General features: G+C 34.9%; 7 protein-coding genes across 9 annotated transcripts; 6 read left to right on the top strand and 1 right to left on the bottom strand.

Moving 5' to 3' along the window:
- The first annotated feature begins 211 nt into the window (after positions 1-211).
- On the top strand, positions 212-2149 carry LOC17877555. 2 transcript variants are annotated; one of them, XM_006284662.2, is made up of 5 exons: positions 212-344; positions 1145-1198; positions 1391-1494; positions 1600-1638; positions 1729-2149. In XM_006284662.2, exons 1-5 carry the CDS (start codon positions 269-271, stop codon positions 1864-1866), a joined length of 411 nt encoding a protein of 136 aa, XP_006284724.1. In that variant the 5' UTR covers positions 212-268; the 3' UTR covers positions 1867-2149. The 2 variants fall into 2 exon arrangements, with proteins under 2 accessions (XP_006284724.1, XP_006284723.1); XM_006284661.2 differs by having other exon boundaries at positions 313-344; positions 1336-1494.
- A 259-nt stretch (positions 2150-2408) lies between these two features.
- Positions 2409-3464, top strand: LOC17880203. Its single transcript, XM_006284609.2, has one exon. The coding sequence runs from the start codon at positions 2594-2596 to the stop codon at positions 3065-3067; it is 474 nt and encodes a 157-aa protein (XP_006284671.1). The 5' UTR covers positions 2409-2593; the 3' UTR covers positions 3068-3464.
- Positions 3465-5014: 1550 nt separating this feature from the next.
- LOC17879272 (CRIB domain-containing protein RIC11) lies at positions 5015-6904 on the top strand. The gene is made up of 5 exons (XM_006284596.2): positions 5015-5143; positions 5520-5679; positions 6006-6103; positions 6320-6422; positions 6524-6904. The coding sequence occupies exons 2-5, from the start codon at positions 5622-5624 to the stop codon at positions 6751-6753; spliced, it is 489 nt and encodes a 162-aa protein (XP_006284658.1). The 5' UTR covers positions 5015-5143; positions 5520-5621; the 3' UTR covers positions 6754-6904.
- Positions 6905-10972: 4068 nt separating this feature from the next.
- Positions 10973-16568, top strand: LOC17878412 (homeobox-leucine zipper protein MERISTEM L1). 2 transcript variants are annotated; one of them, XM_006285414.2, is made up of 11 exons: positions 10973-11196; positions 12580-12951; positions 13048-13165; positions 13501-14157; positions 14250-14351; positions 14468-14668; positions 14778-14952; positions 15068-15339; positions 15433-15528; positions 15621-16069; positions 16156-16568. In XM_006285414.2, exons 2-10 carry the CDS (start codon positions 12719-12721, stop codon positions 16053-16055), a joined length of 2289 nt encoding a protein of 762 aa, XP_006285476.1. In that variant the 5' UTR covers positions 10973-11196; positions 12580-12718; the 3' UTR covers positions 16056-16069; positions 16156-16568. The 2 variants fall into 2 exon arrangements, with proteins under 2 accessions (XP_006285476.1, XP_023634580.1); XM_023778812.1 differs by lacking the exon at positions 10973-11196 and adding an exon at positions 11924-11942.
- A 451-nt stretch (positions 16569-17019) lies between these two features.
- Positions 17020-19577, top strand: LOC17880090 (beta-glucosidase 47). The gene is made up of 12 exons (XM_023779650.1): positions 17020-17208; positions 17319-17385; positions 17535-17593; positions 17680-17755; positions 17845-17919; positions 18009-18096; positions 18183-18435; positions 18507-18622; positions 18706-18961; positions 19039-19141; positions 19216-19309; positions 19384-19577. Exons 1-12 carry the CDS (start codon positions 17065-17067, stop codon positions 19571-19573), a joined length of 1521 nt encoding a protein of 506 aa, XP_023635418.1. The 5' UTR covers positions 17020-17064; the 3' UTR covers positions 19574-19577.
- Positions 19480-22078, bottom strand: LOC17878168 (RNA pseudouridine synthase 6, chloroplastic). Its single transcript, XM_006284845.2, has 10 exons — positions 21843-22078; positions 21619-21750; positions 21283-21537; positions 21116-21197; positions 20759-20874; positions 20606-20660; positions 20395-20506; positions 20119-20288; positions 19695-20029; positions 19480-19577 (listed from the first exon to the last, which is right to left on the bottom strand). The coding sequence occupies exons 1-9, from the start codon at positions 22076-22078 to the stop codon at positions 19748-19750; spliced, it is 1440 nt and encodes a 479-aa protein (XP_006284907.1). The 3' UTR covers positions 19480-19577; positions 19695-19747.
- A 748-nt stretch (positions 22079-22826) lies between these two features.
- On the top strand, positions 22827-23671 carry LOC17878378. Its single transcript, XM_006285783.2, has 2 exons — positions 22827-23299; positions 23436-23671. Exon 1 carries the CDS (start codon positions 22914-22916, stop codon positions 23265-23267), a length of 354 nt encoding a protein of 117 aa, XP_006285845.1. The 5' UTR covers positions 22827-22913; the 3' UTR covers positions 23268-23299; positions 23436-23671.
- Positions 23672-25174: the final 1503 nt, after the last annotated feature.

The following is a 25174-nucleotide window of genomic DNA, read 5'->3' as shown; positions in this document are numbered from 1 at the left end:
TTGGGAGTTTATAAAAGGCTCGAGAGAGAGAAGTCGGCTTGCTTATTCATGGAAATAACCGGTTAAATTCAATAACCGGTTTGATTTGATGGGATTAGAAAGACGGACCGGGTTCGGTTGTTAGAGCTCTTGGATGGTTAAATGACTAAAATACCCTTAATATATAAAGGAAAATCCAGCTACATTTTTGTGGCGTCAGCGATATTTTCGGAAGAAGAGAGACGGAGAGTGAAGGCGGAGGAAGAGACCGAGAAAGAGAGAGAGAGAGATGATACCGCAGCAATGGACGCCGCCGTGTGGGAGCAAATGCACGCAAAAGTACTCAGCTTTTACGCAGATTGCATGTATGTAATCTCTCGGTTCTTAATTTGTGTGAATCAGATTCGTCTTGGCTTCAGTTAGTTCTTATGTTCTTGGTTCGTTCGTTCGTTTTTGATGATTTAGTTTCGCGATGATGATAAGAATGTCTTGTTGGAGCTGGTATACTGGGTTTTTATTAGGATTGTTGATTGATTTCTTGATTCGAAACTCCATTAGTCTTCCAAGGGTTTCTTCTTCTTCTTTCTTTTTTTCTTTGGAATTGAATTGGGAGCTGTAAATTGAATTGTTGATTGATTTCTTGATTCACAAGTCTTAATTAGTTGTTGTCGCATTCTAATTTCATACGAATTTACTGAACATATTGGTAAAGAATCACTTATTTTGGTTAGTTTGGTCTAGAGACGACTCATAGTTGTAGTTGCAAGTATTTAAGAACACTTCCTTTTTATTGAATATGGAACATCTCTGCCGATTGTAAGTGAGGGGATTATGCAGAGTTCCTAGAGTTGTGCTATGAACATGGTCAATTTAATAGAAGTAAAAGGAAGACAATAAGTACTTATAGTTAAGAACAGAAAGAAATTTAAAGGGAAAGATTCAAGTAACGACGGTATTAAATATGAATTTGCATCAATGTTGCTTCTGTGAACTATAGAGTTGGATGTTTTGATTTGGGTGTTTCTGATGAAATTAAGCGTTTTTGGTCACAAAGGCTTAGATTATTTATCCTCCATGTAGTTTCTTTCAGGATCTTATCAACCTGTTTCCTCTTTTACGCTTTAGCATCAGTCAGGCACTGATGATGAATCTTGAATCTGTGTAGGGAGAGTATTCTGCAAAAAGGGATGTGATGCTGACAGTGACTCATGGGAAGATTGTAAGCATTTCTTTTTTATCTCAGAAATCCATAATGAATGTGGGAGAGCAGTAAGATTTGTCCTCACTATGCAACATCACAAAACCAAAGTTGTCTCTTACATTACATATGTTCATGAAAGTATCTTCTCCTTTCAGGTTTAAGTTTCCAAGTTAATGAATTGGTGTAATAGTAGTAGTGTACTCTCTATAGGTGTAGGAGACTGCAGTGAAATATGCTACAAAGATCCTGTGGTAAAAGACATACCATGGACTGCTGTTATAGATCGTTCCCCTGGAGATGCCAAATACTCTGAGGTATGTTCACTCTTCCTAAAGTAAACTTTTTTTATTCGATAAAGAAATATAGACTGAACCATCATATCAAACTGGTTTGACCTGTTACTCTGTTTTGAAATTCAGGAATGTTTTCACGCATGTGTTGCTGGCTGTGGTTACAAGGTTTGTTTCTTTGCTTCAACCTTAATTTGATGTGTTTGTCAAATACTCTTCCTTAGTTGAAACGTTTGTGGCTATTTAAATCATATGCAGTTTGATGTTGAAGCTGAGAAAGTCAATAAGGTGAAACCAATCAGACCACCACCACCACCACCAAAGCCACAACCAATACCACGATCTCAAAGACCAATGAAGTCTCCTAGTGAGGATGTTCCAGCATCTTCCGCTTGATATGAATCACAAACCACCATCAAAGGCTAACAATGGAAACTCCTCAATTTTTGGTATCTAACATGTCAGGGAGTATTAATGTTCAAAAGTAGCCAACTCAAAACAATTGGTCCATAAGCATTTTCTTGATAGTTTGTAATGGGAGATTGGAGAGTATATTAGTGGGACTCGTCCCGTGGATGTCCTCATGATTTTTTTGGTCACTAATAACGCATATTAATGAAATAGAAACATCACAAACAGCTCGAGTTTATTACTAAAATTAAAAAATTATTCCCTATTATTGTACATGTACAAGAGTTCAGGTTTAAACATCCATTGACAACATCAGTGATGGATTTGTAAAGTTTAATCAAGTAGCGTATTAATGTAAATTATATGTTTGTTTGTTTTTTGTTCAACAAATAATTTTGATTAAGAATGTAAAAAGTTATGGATTTGTCTCGTAGGAAAGGAAGAAAATAACTATAAAATATTAACTAAAAAACTATAAACATTTCTTGTCGATTAAGAGTTGGTGACTTGGTATCATCATCTTTAACAAATTGTTCTTACACTTTTTTATCATCACTACTTTGTTCACCTATCAACATCCGTGACAAAACGGTGTCGTCTCGTCGTTCGAACTTAAATCACATCACATTAAAAAACGAGCTAACTCACTAATTTAACAACAAGTCAAGAACCAAAAATCAAGAAAATTCTCTTTTCTCTCTCTCTCTCACACATGGCTCTTCTCTCAAACCGCGTTAGATCATCGTCTTCCTCGATCTTCACCTTCACAGTAGTAACACTCCTCTTGACCTTCGCCGGAAACTCACTCGCCGGAGAGCTACGGCCTTCAGACCATGGACTTCAGTATCAATTCAGCTCACCACCGACAGAATCCAACTCGCCTCCGGGTAAAATGAACTCCTTCTTCGGAGATCCGCATTCTTCTCCTCCTCCTTCTCGCTCTCAGCAGCTCCTCCCTAAAGCCACGGCGGCAGACGGAGGAGGAGGAGGAGACGACGATTCTTGGTGGAGAGACGGAGCCGGGGACAGACGCGATCACGTGATGAGGCACGTGTTTCTTGCGGCGAGTATAATATGTGGTGTCTCAGGCGTTGCGCTTCTTGTTGTTTTCACTTTGATTTACTTCTTTAGGTATCGTAAACATATTAATCATTCTGACGACTCACCTAGTTACGATTCTAAGTAACACTTACAAATTCAATTTTTCTTTGATTAATTAGTAACTTTTAATATGTGATCTTTACTTTTTGTGTAAATTTAATTTGGACGACTTTTTGAAGTTGCGTTAGCTAGAGGCTTTATTATAAAGAGCACTGTTACACCCACATATTATTATTATTATTATTCTCTCCTTATTATTATTGTTTGGCAAAAAAGGACAAAGTATTATATATTTTGTGGTTATCAGGGACACTTGTGAGGCTTCGACTTGTGTCTGCTTAAATGATTAAGGAAGACGAAGCAGGTTTATAACTTTATAGTATACTATTGTTTTGTTCACTTTAAATAACTTTGTAGAGATGGAAGCTTCGTGTCGAAAAAATTAAACATTATAATTGATGGAAAGTTCTTGTATTACGTAATCATTTGTTTTTTATACGTTTTTAAAGTGGTCGTTAAATATATCTCCTAACTAACTTCTTCATTATTTAATCAGATATTTTTCGCAATTTGAAGTTTAAGTTGAGTGATTGAGTCTCAAGATATATGTAATTTCTGTGACAGTTGTTTTATCGCATTAGCTTAATTAGAGCCTATGAAGAACTTTACATGAATATAAAAGTAAAACAAAAAGTTCCCATGGCCATGGTAGTTGAAGAATAAGATTTGATGAGAGCATTAAATTAATTAGATGTGCCAGTTTTTATAATCCTTCCTAACAAATGGGACCTATATATCCGATCAGATGATTTTATACTTTTCCAGTCAAATTACGTATCTTATTGTCTGATCATTGTTCGTTGTTACACAATCATGTGGTATCCCCTTGATTTGCATTTTTTAACTGCTTTATCTAAATAACGATTAGTCAACATTATAATCGTATTAGTGTTAACGAGAACGTGATGGGAGTCTTGCCGTGGTCTCTATATGAATGTGGAGAACTATATGTTTATCTCAAAGTGCTTTTTATTGACTCGCTATTTCTGAATAATACATGGACCGTTTCACTAGAACTGTTAAGTCGTGTTTTAGAATTGTCGGAAAAGAAAACACAAAATCGGTAGCCTCATGCATTGGTATATATATTTACTTCTCAAGGTTTACATATCGCTAATTATATTGCTTTCTCTATTTACTAAATTGTATTTTATTTTTCTTTTAGACTAAAATAAAGCCTTTATAAATATAAAATTGTATTACTCTCATAGTATATATGGGACCTATCAGTATTCAATCACAGCTAACAAAAACTTAGAATTGCCAAGGAATCGAAGAAAGGTAAAAACACAAAACGCGTGAACTGGAAAAAACAAAATATGTGAAAGTTGTATTGTTTAATTTAATATGCAACTGTAGCATACTTCAATATGCATGCATAAGACAGTTGTCTACCATTGATTTTTATAGACATATTGCTGCAAATCCTAGACTCTCTGATTTTATTTTTTAACTTTATGTTGTTCTTAGAAATTAGCTACTAGTAGTTGATTGAGTACACTACTATTTGGAATATATCTAGTTTATTAATCATCGCAATTTTCACTATCGTAAGTTACAATTTGTAACTAATTAATATCTCTTTTGAATAGGATGAAAGAAATAACGATGTACACAGACGATATATTAATTATGATTCTGGTCGATAACAATGTAAAATGAAAATAACATTGTCATTAATCACAATTCTGTAAAATGTCCACGTATATTTCAATGTTCTATATATACTACAACTAAGCAATGTTTATCTTGTATCATAAACATTCTCAAATTAAACAAAGAAAATAGTTTCTTTGTAGTTGGAGAAATTAATTAATTAATTACATATATGATTGTATACTACAAGTAGTGTCATGGTTCCCCACTCTCTTCTCTCTTGCCCGATCAAGCCATACTTCTTCTTCCTTCACTCATCTTCACCATCATCATAAGGCCATATCTTAATATTCTCTTCTGTAATTTTGTATGCGAAGTCATATGTTTGCTTAGCAAGAACTTCTTCATACCCAAATGCTTTGTCTCCATCAAATGAAAGAAGAGCTTCTCTTATATTTCGTTCACACGAGAATCCCTAACATAGCGTCTCTATAATAATATCCAGGTATTTTTTTCTTAATGAAAACTTCCTTTTATATATATTCACAACAAATATACACATGCCACAAATATTATGGGATTACAATGTCATTTTTTAATATTATGGCATGATTTTTAACTCTAAGAGCATCATAGGTTAACTAAAATGCATATGCTAATGAGGTTAGGTCATATGGATTGTGGAAGTTTGAGTGCTCATAAATTTTGATTAAAATGTACTAGTAATCTACTTCCATGGGATAAAACATTACATGCATATATATCCTACTCTCGTTGTTACGTTTATATATGTGTGCATGTTTCGTAATGTTTCTTATATATATTTTTAATTAATGATTTGTGTTGTTATGTTTTTGCTTGTTACCTTACTTCTGCAATAGTTAAGGAATAGTGTGCTGGTGAATTGAGCTTCTTACAATTGTAAACTTTCATAAAAGATTTTGAGAGTTGGCTTGTAGTCTTCTCCATCAATATATTCAACCATGGCAATGAAGATGAAGGGCATCTACAAAAGCTTCAAATCCATCTCTCAAATGTTTGGTATAACTTTCTCTACCAGACTTTAGTTGCATCTAATCTTATTAACCTCCATTATATGCTGATCTATCAAACTTTCTCTCAACCGTAAGTTCTAGACATGAAATAACAATATATATCAATCAATCTTATAATATAAAAGTGTAAATTACGTGAATTCAAGTATACTCCCACAAAAACATTTTTTCGGTCCATTATATGGCCACTATGGTCCATGTTATTGATTTATAAAGAGCATTCAATTATATCTTAAAGATGTTTTCTGTGATTAATATAACAATACCAGCTGTTAAATGATTGGAAAGAAAACAATTATTTTGGTCAAACAGTTGTGAAAGAAAGAGATCTAGAGATTGGGTACCCAACAGAAGTAAAACATGTGGCCCATGTTGGTTGGGAGGGCTCCTCTGGCAGTGCTCCTTGTTGGGTAAGCTCTCTATGATCATCCCTCTCTCTTTAAAGTATGTGTTTTACTTCAATCCTTAATCCTTGTATTACTTATCAAGCCTCATGATGAGGCCCTCATAAACCATGCTCTTAGGAGTATGATCCGAACTCTAACGTTTACTTGTAAGACTAATATCAAATCTTAGTTTTTAACGATGTTTAATTCATAAACTTAACTGTTTCCTGGGAGGTGTAGATGAGTGACTTTACGGCAGGACCAGAGGTTTTATCTCCAAGAGCATCATCTTTTGGTCATGCAAGACATTCAGATTCTTTCTTCACCACTTCTGCTTCCAGTGGTAATTTTTAATCTTTGCATTTGAATGTATTTCAAATACATTTTAGTGAAGGGTTAAAAATATTAAATGGAGTTGTTGTGATTTTGCTAAATTAATTACAGATTTTGATGAGGGATCAAACCAAGTTACTATACCGGATAGGATAAGAGATGTACCACCAATTCCATTAGGTTTAAGCAAGATTCACACTAAGAGCAAGAATAGGAGAAAGAAACCATCTTCGACATCATCGCCAAGATCCAAATTACCATCTCCAAAATCGTCGAGATCAATGGGTTTATCTAAATCCTCGCATAAATCAATGATATCTCGGTTAAACTCTAATGCATAACTAGAGTACTGAACTAATATATATCAAAGCTTGTGTCACATCTTTTCCATAAGGGGATTTTGTTTTGCGTAGTTTCTTGTGATTTTTATTTTGTTCAAAGTGTTTGTTTTCGTTGTTTCTCATATTTGCTCAACTTCTGTGTACATTGTAGAAAGACGTACAAGAAAAAAGGAAAAAACAATTATTTAATTGTTTGTAGTATACATTCATTTAGTTTTACCTTATTTTCTGTTATAATCTACATTCGGACTTTAGGATATACTGTTATAATCTCTTATATGATCTTGGTACATTGCCAAATCGTATAGATTAATCTGCACTCTTACCAAAGACATACATCGTAATATCGTATCTATTGATTAAAAAATTAGATTATACAAAATCTTACAAATAAGCATGGTACAAGTATATATAGGGGCCAGAGACTTTCATCAAGAACAAATGAGGCTGAAGGCTTATAATATATAGCTTTAGACGGCCCGTTACTTATAAAATCTTTTTGAAAGTGCATAAAAGAGTGGGACAAAATTGTAGGATATATATGATTAGTTGTTGACATAAAGAAAATGCATATGATTAGTTTTGTCATCATTTTAGTACGTACGTCGTCACATATATATTAATTATGAACTTAACGATCCATATATATATGAATGTCGTATGGTTTTTCTAGCGTTGGTTAGTTTTATAGAAGCTTATACAATCCCGTAGGTGATTAGTTTTCACATCTACAACCAAACTCTACAGACAATATTGTAGAAAGAACAAGTACGTACAAAATAAGAAGAGGAACATTTCGTTTACGCATATGTATTTTCTAATTTTTGACCAAACTTTTTTTTACATGTTAGGTTTTAGCAAATCGTGTTATTATTATAAATGATAATCAAACAAGTTGGCTATATTTAACCAATTGTAAAGTAGTAAGTATACTATTAGCTATTATTTTCAGCATATATATGATTACTGGTCTCATCTTTAAAAGTAACCATTTACAAAGTAACCATTATTATTATACTTAAAAAGAAAGTAGTAACTTTGAAAAAGAAATTTAGTTTCTTTTTTGACATAACTAAACTTTTCATATTGATTATGAAGTGCACCCAATTTTTTTAAAACTTGTTTGTTATCAAAGACAAAAAGAAAAAAAACAAGAACAAAACGATGCATATGGTTTCTAAAATGTGCTAATCATTCAGAAACTGAGACATGATTCATTGTATTGAAACTTTGTTTCAAATTACTGAAAATAATCATTCATTGGACCAAAAATATAAAATAAAAATATAATATAATTTTCTGAATTTGGGTTTTGGAGTTATAAAAATAAAATTGGAAGGCAATAAATGAGTTAGTTGGTAGGCAGAAGTCGCTCTTTCCCACTAGAAGAAGGAAACGTCCCCACAACTCCAAGGCGTTTCAGTTTCATTAATTTACCTATTTATCCTCCTCATCCCGACAAAATCATCTACACGTCATGTCGTTTCCATCTAGACGAAGTGCACTACATGTCGATTGCTTGCTTCTGCCAACGCATTTTTATACGTCGTCGTATTGACTCGTATTACAAAAACGACAAGTGATGAATTTATCTAAGGTATAGCATAGATATAGGAACGTAATGGAACAACTAAGCATTGGAATGTATTATAGATTCCCCCTACGTAGAGTTTAACAATGATAAGCTATACATAGAGTGTATCAGTTCGTTAAACTTAATATTAATTTCTATAATCAACAACTACAAGCGGGGCTGCATCATACAATAAGTAATTTAATATCATATGATCAGCATAGTTAACGGAATAATTTAAGTACTTTTTCACATCCATACTTAGTTATTATATATATTAAATCGAGATCAAACTTTCGATAGAGGTCCAAATTATATCCGAAACGACAAATGCAAGAAAGTTTATTGAGATAATCATTGATTCGGGGATATGAATGATCGCATTATATTTAAATCACATTAAAAGAGTGGACGTAAATTAGCCTATGTGTAAATGTGTAATGTACCTCTCCACACATAAGACTTTTGTGTTAAACCTTCTTTAATGGGTCACTAAATAACAGCTAAACAAAAATTAACCACGGACCATTTCTTTTAATTTTTCGATTGATAATTCTTTTGATTAGAGACCATTATCATCAGGTTATTTCAAAACTCAAGTTCTAGAACACAAATGATTTCACCAATTGTTTTTCAAAGAGATGATGAGTGTTATAAACCAAATGGAGCTACCACTGTCTTATCAGGAACTTGTGAACAAATTTTCAACCTTTCCCAAATAAGACGAGTCTCAACCAACTTTTTCCAACGCAAGAGATATATATTTGGTTGCTGCTGAACACATATACTTAATAGCCCCATTGGCATATTTATGCATATGCAATGCAGGGTCGTGCGTCAGAAACAAACATATGACCCCCCCTCAAAACTTTATTAAATATTTTTGGTAGCTCTCCTTTGACTATTTCATATAGAAGAAAACTATAATTTTAATGTCGTTTGGTTTTACATATAACTCACAGTTTTATGATACTAATAAACAAATGATACTTTTGTGTAATTATGTTTACATTGATTGGTATTAATTAGGTTTCTGTTTTTATTTTTTTGCCTTGTGTATATGTTATTATGTATACCACGTATCACGTACTATATAGACATTATTGTAAAAGTGGATTTTGTCATCTTCTTGTTGAAAACATATTATAGTATATGTGCAAAACAAAGCGTAGCTTAATACAAAACCACATGATCACAAAATATAACACGTCAGGTTTGTACTTAAAATCCAATTTATAACCGTATGTGTAATGTGTTTGCATCTATGTCATGACATGCATGAATGTCTGAATCAAGTCAGTGTACGTATATGTTATTGTGTGATGTAAAATCTTAATGTAATGAGCTGTTTCTTGGACCATGGTCCACAATGGATATTGCATGCTCCCCAACTACATTAGTCAATCCACTGTCCAATTTTTTAATTAAGATAATTAATCCAAAACTACCATTAAATATTACTTTGACCTTTTTCTTTCTTTTCTTCATTTTTAGATGTTTTTGGAACTTACGTAGTTTCCATCTCATCCACACTCACAAATTAGTGTACATTTTCATTTTCTAGTATTTAAAAACATATAATTATATATGCCGCTGGAGTATACACGTATATTGATAGATTCAGTATGACATCATCCAAAAGATGAAAATGTTTTGACTATAATATTTGCTTTAGTCTTTTGGATTTTGATCAATTGAGGATATAAATAAGGAGAGTACATAATTAGGAAGAGGTGTGGACCATTATAATAGCGATTTGTACAATTAAAAAATGTGTCTAATAATCTTGGAAAAATTTGGATTGCTTAGTTATTAGTATATAATGACGGTCGTGGTGTCAATGTCATGTATTGTGGAACTTTAAATTAATCTCTTAAACAAGCGCCTACCATTTGAATATTACAGAATCTTGCTTACTTACGTTTGAGATTAAATTGTTAAAAGTACTTTTATAATGACAGCATAATTAATTAAGACCTAAATGTAGTCCTACTACATACATAATCTCATCACCATTATTCAACCATTAGAAGAAGCTAATACTGATTAAATTACCTGTTGGTATATTCGAATATAATTAGCTCATGCTAATTTATAGAGCTAGAGTTATATTCAAGTATGTTATCAGAATCTTTGATATGATGCACACATTATTGAATGATACAATACAAGTGTATACTAATTGTGAGTATTTAAAGTACCATAGAAAGCATTTATATGTCCATATATATTGGACACACATGCAATTAATATGCAGTATGCAGCAACACAAAAAAATCAAAACACTTATTTATGATTCTGATCGTATTGAGATACATCCATCATATACATACTCAAGTATAAACGAACTACTAGTATAATTAATTAATCACAAGCATATAGATACAATGACCATGAAATGGTAATATTCAATTTTCTCAAATGATTTATTCGGTTGTTTATTTCTTACCCTAAGAGAATCCGTGATGTCAAAAACAGTGAATTTTTTTTTTTGAAACTTGATGAATTGAAAACTTATATTATCTCTCTCTCTCACTAGAAAAAATGTAGTATGAAAATTTCTCTCACTAGAGAAAAATGCATTAAAGGAGCTTTCGATAATCATAAATGCAATGCACCCTCTCTATGCATTTCGCAATAACTCCTTTTCCTTCTGCCACATCCTTCTCCTCTCCTCACCTCTCTTCTCTTCCCTTCCTCCTAATTCTCAAAATTCTCTATTTCTTCTTCTTCTTCTGAATCTTAACCATACTATACTTTTCTATCAGCCCTTTTAGTTTGTTTTTTCACTCTCCACATCCATCTTCTGTCCTGCACTAGAAAGAGAACGAGAGAAGACTCGAAGCTAGGGTTTCATTGTGTGTCAAAGAGTAAGATCTCTCTCTCTCTCTCTCTCTTTTTACATATGTGTAATTTGTGTTTGTTTCTTTGAGGAATGGGATCTATATTCTATATTGCATGTTTTGTTCATAGTAGTAGCGGCTGGATCCGTTTTATACATTGTGTTTTTCTTCATGATACATCTGCATTTTTTGTTTTTAAATCAATAAATTGTTTTATTTTTGTCACGATCTATAAACAAGCGTTACAAACACAAAATTAAACCTCTTTGGAGTTAGGAAGTGTAAAAGGGGGTTTCAGTTTGACGAGATTTTTCCTTTTCGTAATTGTGTGAAGAAAAAAGGCCATTGACTTAATGTCAACTCTTTTAGTTAACTCTATCTATACTCTACACATTTTTTATTCATTTAGTTTTTGTTTTCTTCTCCTATCTTGTACCTTTTTCAATTAAGTTTTTAGGTGAAAATGATTTTTTTTTTTAATTATTACTGCACCAAGACCAAGGTCAATTTTACCGCGTGAAAGAAAAAAAAATCTTTATTTTTTAAACTTAAAAAAACGTTTCCTGTGAATATCTCTATTTCACTAGCTTTTATGTACAAGAGAGAGACAAAATCATTAAATTCGATCTAAAACTTCAAGAAACCAAACCCAAACACTTCAAAAAAAACAAAAAAAACAAGAGATCTGTCTTCAATTTCTTTTTCATCTTCTTCCAACTCGAGTTTGGCTTAATCATATACTAATATCGATTTGGGAATCACCACTCTAGAAAGTAAGTTAATCCAAATGGATTTTATATTTTATTTATTTTTTATGTAAGCTAAAAGAAAATTAGGGTTTCCTATAGAACGACTATCTCGTCATCCGTTTCTTCTTTGTCCTATGCCTCTGCGTTTTCTTGTAGATCCGATGATGTGCTCAGTCTTGTGACTTTCAAGATTGATTCCATCGCTATTGTTTAAATTCTTTTAATTACTTTGATTTCTCTCTAATTTTTATTCTATGACTGAACATTTTACTTAAATATTCATCCGAATATTCGTGTCCCGTTTTTTTAAAATTGAATTTTACCGATAACATGTGTATTTTATATGCAACGAGGTTATGTCACGTAGTGGGTGTGCATTTATGTTCATACCCTTTTTGATAAGATGAATACATATGCTAATATAAGCGTATAGGTATAAATAACCATCAAAAATAGAGAAAAGAGACCAATATTTTGCTTTTCGGTTACTTATGAAAATGTGAAAAGGACCATATAAATATATCTACTAAAGGCAAGCATAGTTTTATAATATGAATAGGATTACTTTCCATAACCCAAGATTATCTTCCGTTTCTACTTTGATATATTTCCTCTTTTCATATATATAAACATGACCATTTGATCTTTTGATTTTGGACAGTGGGAGATATACTTGGACAAGAGAAATCGAGATGAATCAACCAAAATGATTTGGATAATCATCTTGAAGATTTGAAGGAACTATTCAAGAGCTTCAAAAACTCTCAGTAGGCATCCATCCATCATCATTCAGCATCATCATGTATCATCCAAACATGTTCGAGTCTCATCATCATATGTTCGATATGACCCCCAAAAACTCCGAAAACGATTTGGGTCTAACTGGAAGCCAAGAGGATTTCGAGACTAAGTCCGGAGCAGAAGTTACCATGGAGAATCCTTTAGAAGAAGAGCTTCAAGATCCTAATCAGCGTCCCAACAAGAAGAAGCGTTACCACCGCCACACACAGCGCCAGATTCAAGAGCTTGAGTCGTAAGAAAATTTTCCCATTTGGAAAAAGTATTTTGTTAATGGTTTTGGGATTTAGGGTTTATGTTTTGTTTGTATGTTTGGTTCTAAATTTTATAGGTTCTTTAAGGAATGTCCTCATCCAGACGATAAGCAAAGGAAGGAGCTGAGCCGTGAGCTAAATTTAGAACCACTTCAAGTCAAGTTTTGGTTCCAAAACAAACGCACCCAAATGAAGGTATATATATATACTAAGGTTAATGTTGATTAACTCGTTATGTTCATTTAATTTGTTTGATTGGTCTCAAATCTTCATATTAATCAAATGAATATAATGTATCACTTTCGAAATATTAGAATAACTATATGTAGTTTAGCTAAAGGTATAGTGTTGCTCCATTTCATATTATAATCAAATGAGTATGTTGTATCACTTTCGAATTAAAATAACTATGAAGCCTTCTTAAAACACATGTAAATTTAGCTAATGGAATAGTGTTGCTCCATTTGATTTGCTTTAAAATCTCAATATGAAATCAGACATATTGATGACGAAATTGTGATTTTTTATAGGCACAACATGAGAGGCACGAGAACCAGATTCTGAAGTCAGAAAATGACAAGCTCCGAGCAGACAACAATAGGTACAAGGATGCTCTAAGCAACGCAACATGTCCAAACTGTGGTGGTCCTGCGGCTATAGGAGAAATGTCATTCGATGAGCAGCATTTAAGGATTGAAAACGCGCGTCTACGCGAAGAGATCGATAGAATCTCTGCCATAGCTGCTAAATACGTAGGGAAGCCACTACTGGCTAACTCCTCGCCTTTCCCTCAGCTCACTTCTTCACACCATATGCCCTCTCGCTCGCTTGATCTTGAAGTTGGCAACTTTGGGAATAATAGCAATAGCCAGGCTGGTTTCGTAGGGGAAATGTATGGGACAAGCGACATTTTGAGGTCGGTTTCGATCCCTTCTGAGGCTGATAAGCCTATGATTGTCGAGTTAGCGGTTGCAGCTATGGAAGAGCTTGTGAGAATGGCTCAAACTGGTGATCCCTTGTGGGTTACAAACGATAATTCTGTTGAGATTCTCAATGAAGAGGAGTATTTTAGGACGTTCCCTAGAGGAATTGGACCGAAACCTATTGGTTTGAGATCAGAGGCTTCAAGAGAGTCCACGGTCGTCATCATGAATCATATCAATCTCATTGAGATTCTAATGGATGTGGTATAAATCTGTTCCTTTAACTCTGATATTTTCAAACTTCAAGAAAGGTTCTAACTTTCAATTGACACTTTTGATCTTCTTTCTCTGTATAGAATCAATGGTCTAGTGTGTTCTGCGGGATTGTATCGAGAGCATTGACTCTAGAAGTTCTTTCAACCGGCGTTGCAGGGAACTACAATGGAGCATTACAAGTGGTATGAGACTTAAAAAACCTATTGATCTGGTTACTTTCTTTGCAAGCTATTATTCTAAATCATGTAGTAATCATTCCTCATGTGTTTGATCTCTGTTTTTTTTGGGTATGCAAAAGATGACAGCTGAGTTCCAAGTCCCATCACCACTGGTCCCAACACGTGAGAACTACTTTGTGAGGTACTGTAAACAGCATAGCGACGGGATTTGGGCAGTTGTTGATGTCTCTTTGGACAGCCTAAGACCAAGTCCTATCACCAGAAGCAGAAGAAGACCCTCTGGTTGTCTGATTCAAGAATTGCAGAATGGTTATTCAAAGGTAAACTTATAAGGTCTAAATTGTTACTTCAAAAAGTAAGAGGTGTAGAAATTTGAGTTAAAGAGAATTGATGGGGTGATTTTTATTTATTTTTTCTTGTATATTGAAGGTGACATGGGTAGAGCACACTGAAGTGGATGATAGATCGGTTCACAACATGTATAAACCGCTGGTTAATACCGGTTTAGCATTCGGTGCCAAACGTTGGGTGGCTACACTTGACAGACAATGCGAGCGGCTCGCTAGTTCGATGGCTAGCAACATTCCAGCTGGTGATCTTTCCGGTAAGTTTACCCTCAACTTTGAGGGTCATCTTGATCAATTTTTAAATTATGAGATGAAATCGTAAAAATAATATTTATTTATTTGGTCCCTGAAATTTTGTGATGATTACGAAAGTGATAACGAGTGCTGAGGGGAGGAAGAGCATGCTGAAACTAGCGGAGAGGATGGTGATGAGCTTCTGTAGTGGAGTTGGCGCGTCGACTGCACACGCCTGGACTACATTGTCCACCACAGGATCCGACGACGTCAGGGTCATGACCCGTAAGAGCATGGATGATCCGGGAAGACCTCCGGGTATTGTTCTGAGCGCTGCTACTTCTTTCTGGATCCCTGTAGCACCAAAACGAGTGTTTGATTTCCTCAGAGATGAAAACTCAAGAAGCGAGGTAATCAAACCAAACACAAAAACACGAACAAAACCTATTTCTTTGTAAAGATTGAAACTTCTTTAATTAAGGGTTTTGTGTTCTACTTTGCAGTGGGATATACTTTCAAATGGAGGCTTGGTTCAAGAAATGGCTCATATCGCAAATGGTCGTGATCCTGGGAATAGTGTCTCTTTGCTTCGAGTTAATGTAAGTTATGTTCTTTAAATCTTGTAGTTTCTAAATTATGGTTTTGCTTGTTCATAAAGTTTTTGAGATTTTGTTTGTGAAAAAAAAAACAGAGTGGGAACTCAGGACAGAGCAACATGCTGATCTTACAAGAAAGCTGTACGGACGCATCAGGATCATATGTGATATATGCACCAGTGGACATAATGGCTATGAACGTTGTCCTAAGCGGTGGTGATCCAGATTATGTGGCTTTGTTGCCATCCGGGTTTGCTATTTTGCCTGATGGCTCTGCTAGAGGAGGAGGAGGAAGTGCTAGTGCCGGTGCTGGAGCTGGAGCTGAAGGAGGAGGAGGAGAAGGAAACAATCTTGAAGTGGTTACTACTACTGAGAACAACGGTGGCTCACTGCTCACAGTTGCGTTTCAGATACTTGTTGACTCAGTTCCAACCGCTAAACTCTCTCTCGGCTCAGTTGCTACAGTCAATAGTCTGATCAAATGCACTGTCGAGCGTATTAAAGCGGCTGTGGCCTGCGACGGCGCATGATCGAAGTTTTTCAGGTACGCAATATTCTCTATAGTTTTATCTATATTTGGATATATAATCACATCTTCTTGATATGTTTTATGTTTGTGTTACATTGCAGAAGTAAGAGTACTATGGGAGGTTTAGGAGTTTTATGGTAATGTTTGTGTTTTTTTATATAGTCTTTTGAGATTCTCCAAAGGAAGTCAAGAACGCACCTTTCTGCGTTTAATCTCATTTCCGCGTTTGTTTGCGGTCGGGCCAAAAAAAAGGCTTGAGAAAGAAAGGGTAAAGAGGTTCGGGTATTGACTTCTGCTGGAACAAAAAAACAAAAACAAAAGAATCGGTTTGTTGTGTTTCGGGCGTTTTAGCGTTTTGCGTTTTTATGTTTTATCAATCATTCACTAGCGAACATTTTTAGCGTTTTGAGTCTACTGTCAAAGTGTATGCTACTTACTCTACTACTTTTGTTATTAAACCACTCTTGTGGTACTTATCATATATTTATCCATGAAATTGTGTTTATTTCTACTTTTTTCACATCTCTTTCAATACCAACAAAAATAAACAACTGTTTTTTTTTCATTATGTTGAAGAAAAAAAACAATAGTTACAAAATGATATACTAATCAGCAAGCTTTGTCCAGTTCTAATAATTTAGAAAATATCGTTGTCAGTTCCTGCAATCACAGGTCATTTTCTCTCGAAGCGACCCATTCACAGTTTTCACACCCATCAAGTAGATCAATCCCAGCGGCTCAAAATATTTTTGTTGGTCCATCAAAATCTTTAATACTATTGTCATTTTTGATCAATGTCAAAAATTATTAATTCTTCAAATCATTGGTAAACTTGTTCGGTGAGATATCAGTGTCGACCTAAAAGGCTACAGTAAAGAAAGCCACTCATTTCCTTTTCTGTCTATATAACTTCTAATCTCGAACACACAAAAGATGAAAACAATTATAGTTTCTGAAATAATGGAGACTAAGTCATTAACGTACGTTTCTCAGTTTCCACTTTGGCTCCTATGCTTCATCATCATAACCTTGGTCTCCTCATCATCTTCCATATATGGTATGATGATCATCTTTCATTGAAAGAGATTAACGCAGAAGAAGGTTTCGAGTTTCCCAAAAACTTCCTCTTTGGCACTGCTTCTTCTGCTTACCAGGTTCTTAGTATACTTCTTTCCTCTTACTTCAATGCTCAGTATAAACTCCCAAGTTTTAACATTAGTTTATGTGTGGTCTTATACCCTCATGATATGTTTTCTCTTTTCAGTATGAAGGAGCTTACTTAACAGATGGCAAAAACCTAAGCAACTGGGATGTTTTCACAAGCATCCCTGGTTAGATCTCATGGAACAACCCTATTGTGAATTGTTATCTAATTTAGCTTTTTTTATAAAAGCAGAAGTTTCGAAACTTGTATAGTCCTCTTTCATTTCTTGCTGCTCAAGTCACCATATGAAACATTTCTTGATATATCTTTGTATAGGAAAAATCGCGGATGGAAGCCATGGGAAAGTCGCTGTTGATCATTATCACCGATATCCGGTAAATAACCCTAAATATATACATAGAATACTGATCTTTTCCGATACAAATCTCTAAAAAGGTGTTTTTTTTTTACACTTAAACAGGAAGATTTGGATCTGATGGAAGATCTCGGAGTTAATAGTTATAGACTTTCTTTTTCATGGGCTCGGATTCTTCCAAGTGAGATTCTTGTTTTTTATTTATTTTCGATCTTTCTCTAACAAATCAAAGTCTTTTTCAGTCTTTTCAATGACTTTTTGTGTTACCAGAGGGAAGATTTGGAGATGTGAACATGGGTGGTATCGATCATTACAACAGAATGATCAATGCTATTCTCAAAAGAGGTAAATACTAATTGATATAGATTTCTTGAAAAATGTTCTCAATACCAAGAAAACGAAAATAAAACTACACCTAGCACAATCATTTTCAGGGATCGAGCCATTTGTCACGTTAACACATTACGACCTTCCTCAAGAACTCGTAGTTAGATACGGAAGTTGGCTAGATCCCCAAATCCGGTACGTATAAACACACACACACACTCACATGTTAAGCGTAGATAAGTAAACTAATACACTTAAGAGTAACCAATTGTTTCTTTCAGGGAAGATTTCGAAAACTACGCAGAGATTTGCTTCCGACACTTTGGGGATAGAGTGAAATTTTGGGCTACGTTTAACGAACCAAACGTTCAAGTTGTTTTGGGTTATCGGACAGGAACTTACCCGCCTTCACGTTGTTCCAAGACTTTTGGAAATTGCACACATGGCGACTCGGAGATAGAGCCATTTCTTGCCGCTCACAACATTATCCGTTCACATCTAGCCGCCGTCAACTTATACCGGACGAAATTTCAGGTACATCACAATTATAACCGTTACAAAATACTTTACAACTGTTTAAAACAAGAATGGTTTCGTACGTTTAGGAACAACAAAGAGGAAAGATCGGTATTGTTATGAACACGATCTGGTTTGAACCGGTTAGTGATTCTTTAGCAGATATATTAGCTGTTGAGAGAGCTCAGGCTTTCTACTTGACTTGGTAAGCTGGATTGGTTTTAAAAAACTAGTTCATACCTTAACAAAATACCGGAATTTTAAGTCGAAAGAGCGTAAAAATTGCAGGTTCTTGGATCCGGTTGTGTTTGGAAGATATCCAAGAGAAATGCAAGAAATTCTCGGCGAAGATCTTCTTGAATTCACTAAGGATGATCTTAAAAGGTCCAAGAATGGATTAGACTTCATTGGGATTAATCAGTACACAAGCAGATACGCGAAAGATTGTCTTCATTCAGCATGTGAACCAGGCAAAGGAGGTTCGAGGGCTGAAGGTTTCGTTTATGCAAACGCCCTTAAAGACGGTTCACATTTAGGCGAACCGGTATGCAGACAGGCCAATTGAAAGTGAAAATCTTTTCAGAAACCTTTATGAGTAATTTTTTTTTGGTAATGATGCAGACTGGAGTAAATTGGTTTTCTACTTATCCTCAAGGGATGGAGGAGATGTTGATGTATGCAGCAAAGCGATACAAAGACATTCCATTGTATGTAACAGAAAACGGTAAGCCACGTCGCCCAGACTGTCTGAGTCTCTGCGGTTTTTTGCGGAAAGTTTTCATCTCTTCACTTTTGCAGGTTTTGGTGAGAACAACACCGGAGTTTTGTTAAACGATCACCGGAGAGTGAAGTTCATGAGTAACTACTTAGATGCACTCAAAAGAGCAATGAGGTAACAATGCTCCAACTACAAACAAAACTCAAATATGTCTTGATTCTAAAACCCTAAAGCTACCGGTGATATAGGAAAGGAGCAGATGTAAGAGGATACTTCGCCTGGTCATTACTTGACAACTTCGAGTGGATATCTGGTTATACTATTCGGTTCGGTATGTACCACGTCGACTTCAAAACTCAAGAGAGAACCCCGAGACTATCAGCTTTTTGGTACAAGAACTTCATTTTCCATCACAGAGCTCAATCCAAATATGGTTGATTGCCTGAAACAAAAGAAAGACCAAATTTATATATTTCTTATTTAATTCTTAGTATAGTAGGAGAGTCATGTAATAGTAAGCTTTTCTATAGAATCAGTTTCAATAAACCAGCGTCTTCACCTCTCATTTACCGCGGCAAGTTTAGATAAGTCCCCAACATCAGAACATGTGTTTTATCTCCACCATGGAGTCCCAGCTTCATAGAAGTGCTCGCCATCATCATCATCCCATGAGATTTGACAAGCTTGAAGACCAATTCCTACCCTCGGTTCTTTCCCATGCCTATCAATCCATTCAGCAACAGCAGTTTCCTTATCGTTCTCTTCCATTGTGTAATGTTTCTTTGCTTTCCCATAAGGGTTGATCTCAGGATTCATCATTTCCGCTATAGCTGCTGGCATGTACATAGAGTCACCAACCAATGGTGCCCCATAAGCTGCAAGCTGGGCCCGGATCTGAAACATTCATTCAACGTAGTGATTGGATGATCCCAACATATCAGATGAGCATGTTTTAGTAAGGAGATAAGTGTCGATGAACCCACCTGGTGAGTCTTGCCTGTTAAAAGGTTTATTGTACACTCATAAGCAAATTCTTTTGATGTCCATCCACAGTCTTCAATATCATGTTTCTTCTCAGTACCTGCATTGGGCCAAGGAATCTTCTTACATTCCAAAACCTCAAGTTGACACAAGTGCCAGCCTTTAATTGAATCTGCAGTTCAAGAAATATTCACATCGTTAGGAAGATCCACAATCGAATAGTCAAATTATGTTTTGATGATTCTTGACATTTATAAATAGAGTTAACTAGTTTATACCTTCTGATACGAGTCTTGGAGCCATATTTTTGGGGCGCATATAATGTGAGATGATTCCAGTGGGAAGAGGTGCCGCTGCAAGAGCACGATATAGTTTCTTCACTTCTTTGTCCTTGAAGAGAAGACAAAAAACCAAAGATTTTAGTACAATTAAATAATCCCCACAACTTGTTCTTGATTACAGTCCGAGAACATTGTAAAGCAAACTCACTCTTATTTTCATGTGGAAGACCGAGCAGTACTCTTTCGTTCTAGCAAAGACAACACTGTAGTAGAGAAATAAACAAAGCAATGTGACCTGGTCAATTAACGATGTTAAATTACAAACTTCAAAGCATGGGGAAAGTTTTTTACAGGACAGTACCATCCCTCTGTGCAGTTATCAATCTGATGCGTTGTTTTCAGTGGTTCTGGTAAATCCAATGCACGTGAGGCAAATGTGGCACAACTCTCTTCGATATTATCCGTTGTGCCCCCAACCTAATAGAAAGAATTCCAATGTGGCTACGTTCAGTACTTAAAACCCCAAATCAGAAGTTTCTCAGCAATCGACAAAAGGAAAGATCTTTACAATGAAACATTTTGATAGTAAGTTACAGTCCCATAATGTAAGAAATTAGTTCAACAATGTTCACACGATGAAGTACTTTTTGCAAGATCTCTAATGCAACTACAATGGTCAAGAATACAGAGAAGAAATCATAATGGATCTATTACATACCGTAGTCCCTGCAGGTTTATCCAAAATGACATAAGAGTCAGTCACAGCAATAATCCGTGACTTCCAATCAATTTCATAGCACCTGAAATACAAAATCCAAAATATTAAACTGATAATCACCAAAGCTGTCAAATTCTTAACATATCCTTTTATCATATGTAATTTACCTTGGTGAACGTTTTGGGTGAACGTGCACACGCAAATAAGTTCCAGCTTCCGCATACTGATCGGTATGAGTCACACGAAACGTTTTCTGAGCTTCTCTAACAGTTTTTCCTTTAATAGAAGATCTCTTTTTCAGTACAGAAGGAGAGGTCACTTCTTCAAACAGTTTAATTTCCTCAGGAGTCGCAGTTGGTGGAGGCTTAGGGCATACAAGAGCGTAATGTACAGCTCCAAATCGAATAAGATCTGCAACATATCTTCACAGAATGAAAAAGTTATACACTCCGTTCCAGCTCTAAACATACGAGTTCTTAAGACCACAAAGAGTTAGTACTTACAAAGGAGGAAGATCCAATTGTCTAGAGATAAACTCAGCTACGAGAACGTCGTCTTCTAAAACAACCATATGCTCAATTCTTGGTGGATTATTATACGCAGGACATGGCATCAATCGATTGTATTCAGGGTATCTGAAAAACAAAACACATAAAGCAATTGGATTTCATAGTAAAGTATCGAAATTTGAATGAAGAGAATCAAAAGAATCAAACTTTGAGCATACCCAGAAGTGGAAGAAGACGTTAGTGTGGTTTGATTTTGAGAATCGGTTTGAAGTAAAGACAAGCAGGTGAATCTCCTTGAAGAAGAAATGAAACGTGGAGAGTCTTTTTTGTAGAGACTCTCATTGGAACGAAACAAAGGAGTAGTAGTAGTGATACGGGTGGATGCTAAAGTGCGCAGGAGAGATACCGGCGCGGTAAGGTTCCGGTAACCGCCTGCTAACGCCGGCGAAGCCATGGTTGATGATGCTGTGGTAATGTGACCTATGAATCGTTATCGTTATAGCGCCAATCTACTATTTGGGCCGTTAAAAACATGTTTTGGGCCAGATTTGAATTGGTCCAGTTGATCTAGTGGTTTATTCCGGTTTGTTTCTATTTTAATTTTGGTTAGTAAACAGAATAATTACTTTTCTCTTAAATTTATGATTACTAATACAAATCATGCAGTCTCTAGTTTTAGTGGGATTGATCGAAATTATTATGTTCCCTGACTTTAGTGTAAAAGGAGAAACATATTAATTTAAGTGAAAGTTCAATTAATCCACGGCATGATAGTAGGAAAAGGAATTGAATTAAACCATCATGATTTTAAATGTTAATGAAAAAGGTCATATAAATGTAAGTATGGTTTTTTTTTTTAACAAGTTGGGTTGTTTTAATTAATTTCACATAGTGTATGTAACTTTATTTTATCAACCGAATCATATTTTGTCATTTCTCCAACAACCTTGTGTGCATTATGAAGAGCATCATTGCATTGTTCCTTTTGCAACAACATCTCTATCCGCTTCAAAATCCTCAAATCTTCCAATTTTTGTTTTTTTTTTGTTGTAGTAAAAAAAAAATGTCTAAAATTCCTAAATATGTGACAAACCAAAAATTCAAAGTAGAGTAAAAGGAAGAAAATAAAATAAAGAACTGAATGACCAACCAACCAAAGCCATCATATAAAAAAAGACATGTACATTTTTCTATTACTTTAGCTTCAAGCATCTCATTAGTCATTACCACTAGATCAATAGAAACAAAACAAGACAACGCAGAAGCTACTCACGAAGCTCTTTCTTTCAATGGCTGCTCCAATCGCCATAGGCACTCGAGGAACTATAGGATCGCTTGTGCGTAAAGAAATAGACTACTTCAAAAACTTCAGTTCATGTTCTCCTCAGTTTGATCCACGGAGGGGAAATTCTGAAGACAACACCAAAAAATCTCAACAAAGAAGAGATCTCTCATCATCACGTCTGACTTCTTGGTTCTCTAAAGCCAATTGGAGAAAGAAGAAGCGGCAGAGCCGCGGTGGTGGCGGTGGCAAGTTTCTGCCGAGTATGTGCTCGGCGGTGGAGGTTTCCGGTGAGAATCGAGTTCCTGGTTTCAACTATAGGATCTTGAAGAGTGATCATGACAAGGGTTTGCGTGTGTAGAGGAGTAATTACGTACTTACTATGGATTTACGGTAATTAAATAGATCTTCATATTAACTTTTTATTTATTTTTTGTAATATTCAAATTTAAAATTATATTATGTGTGAATTTGTTACATTTTACAATGTCAATGAGCATATATTCGAACTTTTTGTTTTTGTGAAAAGGTAAATATATTCGAACTTTTGAAATGAGAAAAAAGGAAAAAAGAAGAAGTTATGTTGATGCTAAAGTTGGTTCGATTCCATCCGGTCTATATTTCGGTTTAAATGCAATTCCGCTCGGTGTATCGTTGATGTACATATGAATCCTACGTCGCAAAAGTCAAAACCCTTTAACGATGGGGGACAAAAAGGCCGAACAACCTAAAGCTAGTTGCTCTTTGGGAGTAGTAATTATGAGTAGGGAGTAGTGAGTTTAGGTTGTGTCTATGTCTGAAATCTTCTTTTATTATGTCTATGTCTCGTTCAACATGTAAATATATGTATGGACGTTTCTATTCAGATTTTTGTTTTTATAGCTTGTGTTTAAATGCATGTTCTTATTGGGTGCGTTTCACTTGCACTGGCGTATAGAAGGATCCTTTTTACATGTATCGTAGGTGCTCTCCTTCTTTTCTCTCATGTATAGTTGCTATGCAGAGTTTAATTAGGTTGAAGCAGTTTGCAAGGTCAGAGTTTACTTCCCACGAATTCTTACTATTTAACTATTTGAGCTTATTGTTTCTACTCTCTAGAGAAATGTTGGGCCTAGTGTAACTTAACTTTCTATATACTTTGGTTGCCGGTTCAAGTTCAGAAGATTTATTTGAGCTCATTACAATTTCAGTTCTTGATAGTACCTTGAAGAGTTGCAACTTCATTTTGTTGCAAACTATATCAAAGGAACTTAGCTGCTGTGATTATAAATTTATAATGAAGTTTACACCTCGGTCATATGTATAGTATTCCATTGTATTCAATAAATCTCTGTTGATGTTAGTTAAAACCAAATTAATGTGGGTTGTATTCTTTGGTCTAAAACTGGTTTGGTTGTTAATCATATTCGGCAAAGGTGAATCTGGTGTTGCAGCTGGCTCTAGCTAGTAGCCAGCTGATTTATTCAACTTGAGTTAATTGAAAACACAACTCCAAGACTCCAAATATGGATACTTCATAATCTTCACAGGTTCATGTGCAAAAACAGAGTTCTCGCTCGCTGTCTATAAACAACAGAAATCCTTAGTTTGCGCTGTGGTGGTCTTGAAAACAATCTCTTGGCTTGGCTGTCTTTGAGATGCTAAAGCTTTGTCTTGTTCTTAGGAATTCTGAGGTGGAAAAATGACGCAGCCACATGCACGGTCAAATTCTTAATCATTGATTTTTTTTTTTTTTGTTTATTATACGTTTCTTAACATTAGCCGCTTTACATTCGGTTTTGTTCGTTTCCTTTGGCGTAATTATTATCGAAAACTTAATTTAATTTATGAACTTTATAGCAATTGAAAATTTAAAGCGTCCGAAGCCTTATACGTTGACACGTTTGTTTATGTCTGCATAATTCTTGATATATCCAGTAACGATATCGATAACACGTCTCCAACACTCAAACACGGTCAAGCCGCCTACCTAATCCACCTCTTGTTACAAAACAATATCTTATGGCATGTGTTACACGATTTGTAAATATACAGATAGATAGATATATTATGGTAAATCCCTAAAAAGTTACAAGTGTCACTGACATAATTTTTGAATTTACATACATATAGTTAGTTTTTAAAATTGGAAATGATAATTCTACATATGAACCTTTAAAATCTATATATATGTTCTTTTTAGTAATATATAAAATTACAACAAAATTTCAAATATGATAGATCACACTTATACATATCTTGTCTAATTTTTTTCTTTGTATGAAGGAT

The sequence above is a fragment of the Capsella rubella genome, unplaced genomic scaffold (assembly GCF_000375325.1).
Source record: "Capsella rubella cultivar Monte Gargano unplaced genomic scaffold, Caprub1_0 scaffold_7, whole genome shotgun sequence".
Taxonomy (NCBI): Eukaryota; Viridiplantae; Streptophyta; class Magnoliopsida; order Brassicales; family Brassicaceae; genus Capsella; species Capsella rubella.
This window is presented reverse-complemented; position numbering and strand designations above follow the sequence as displayed.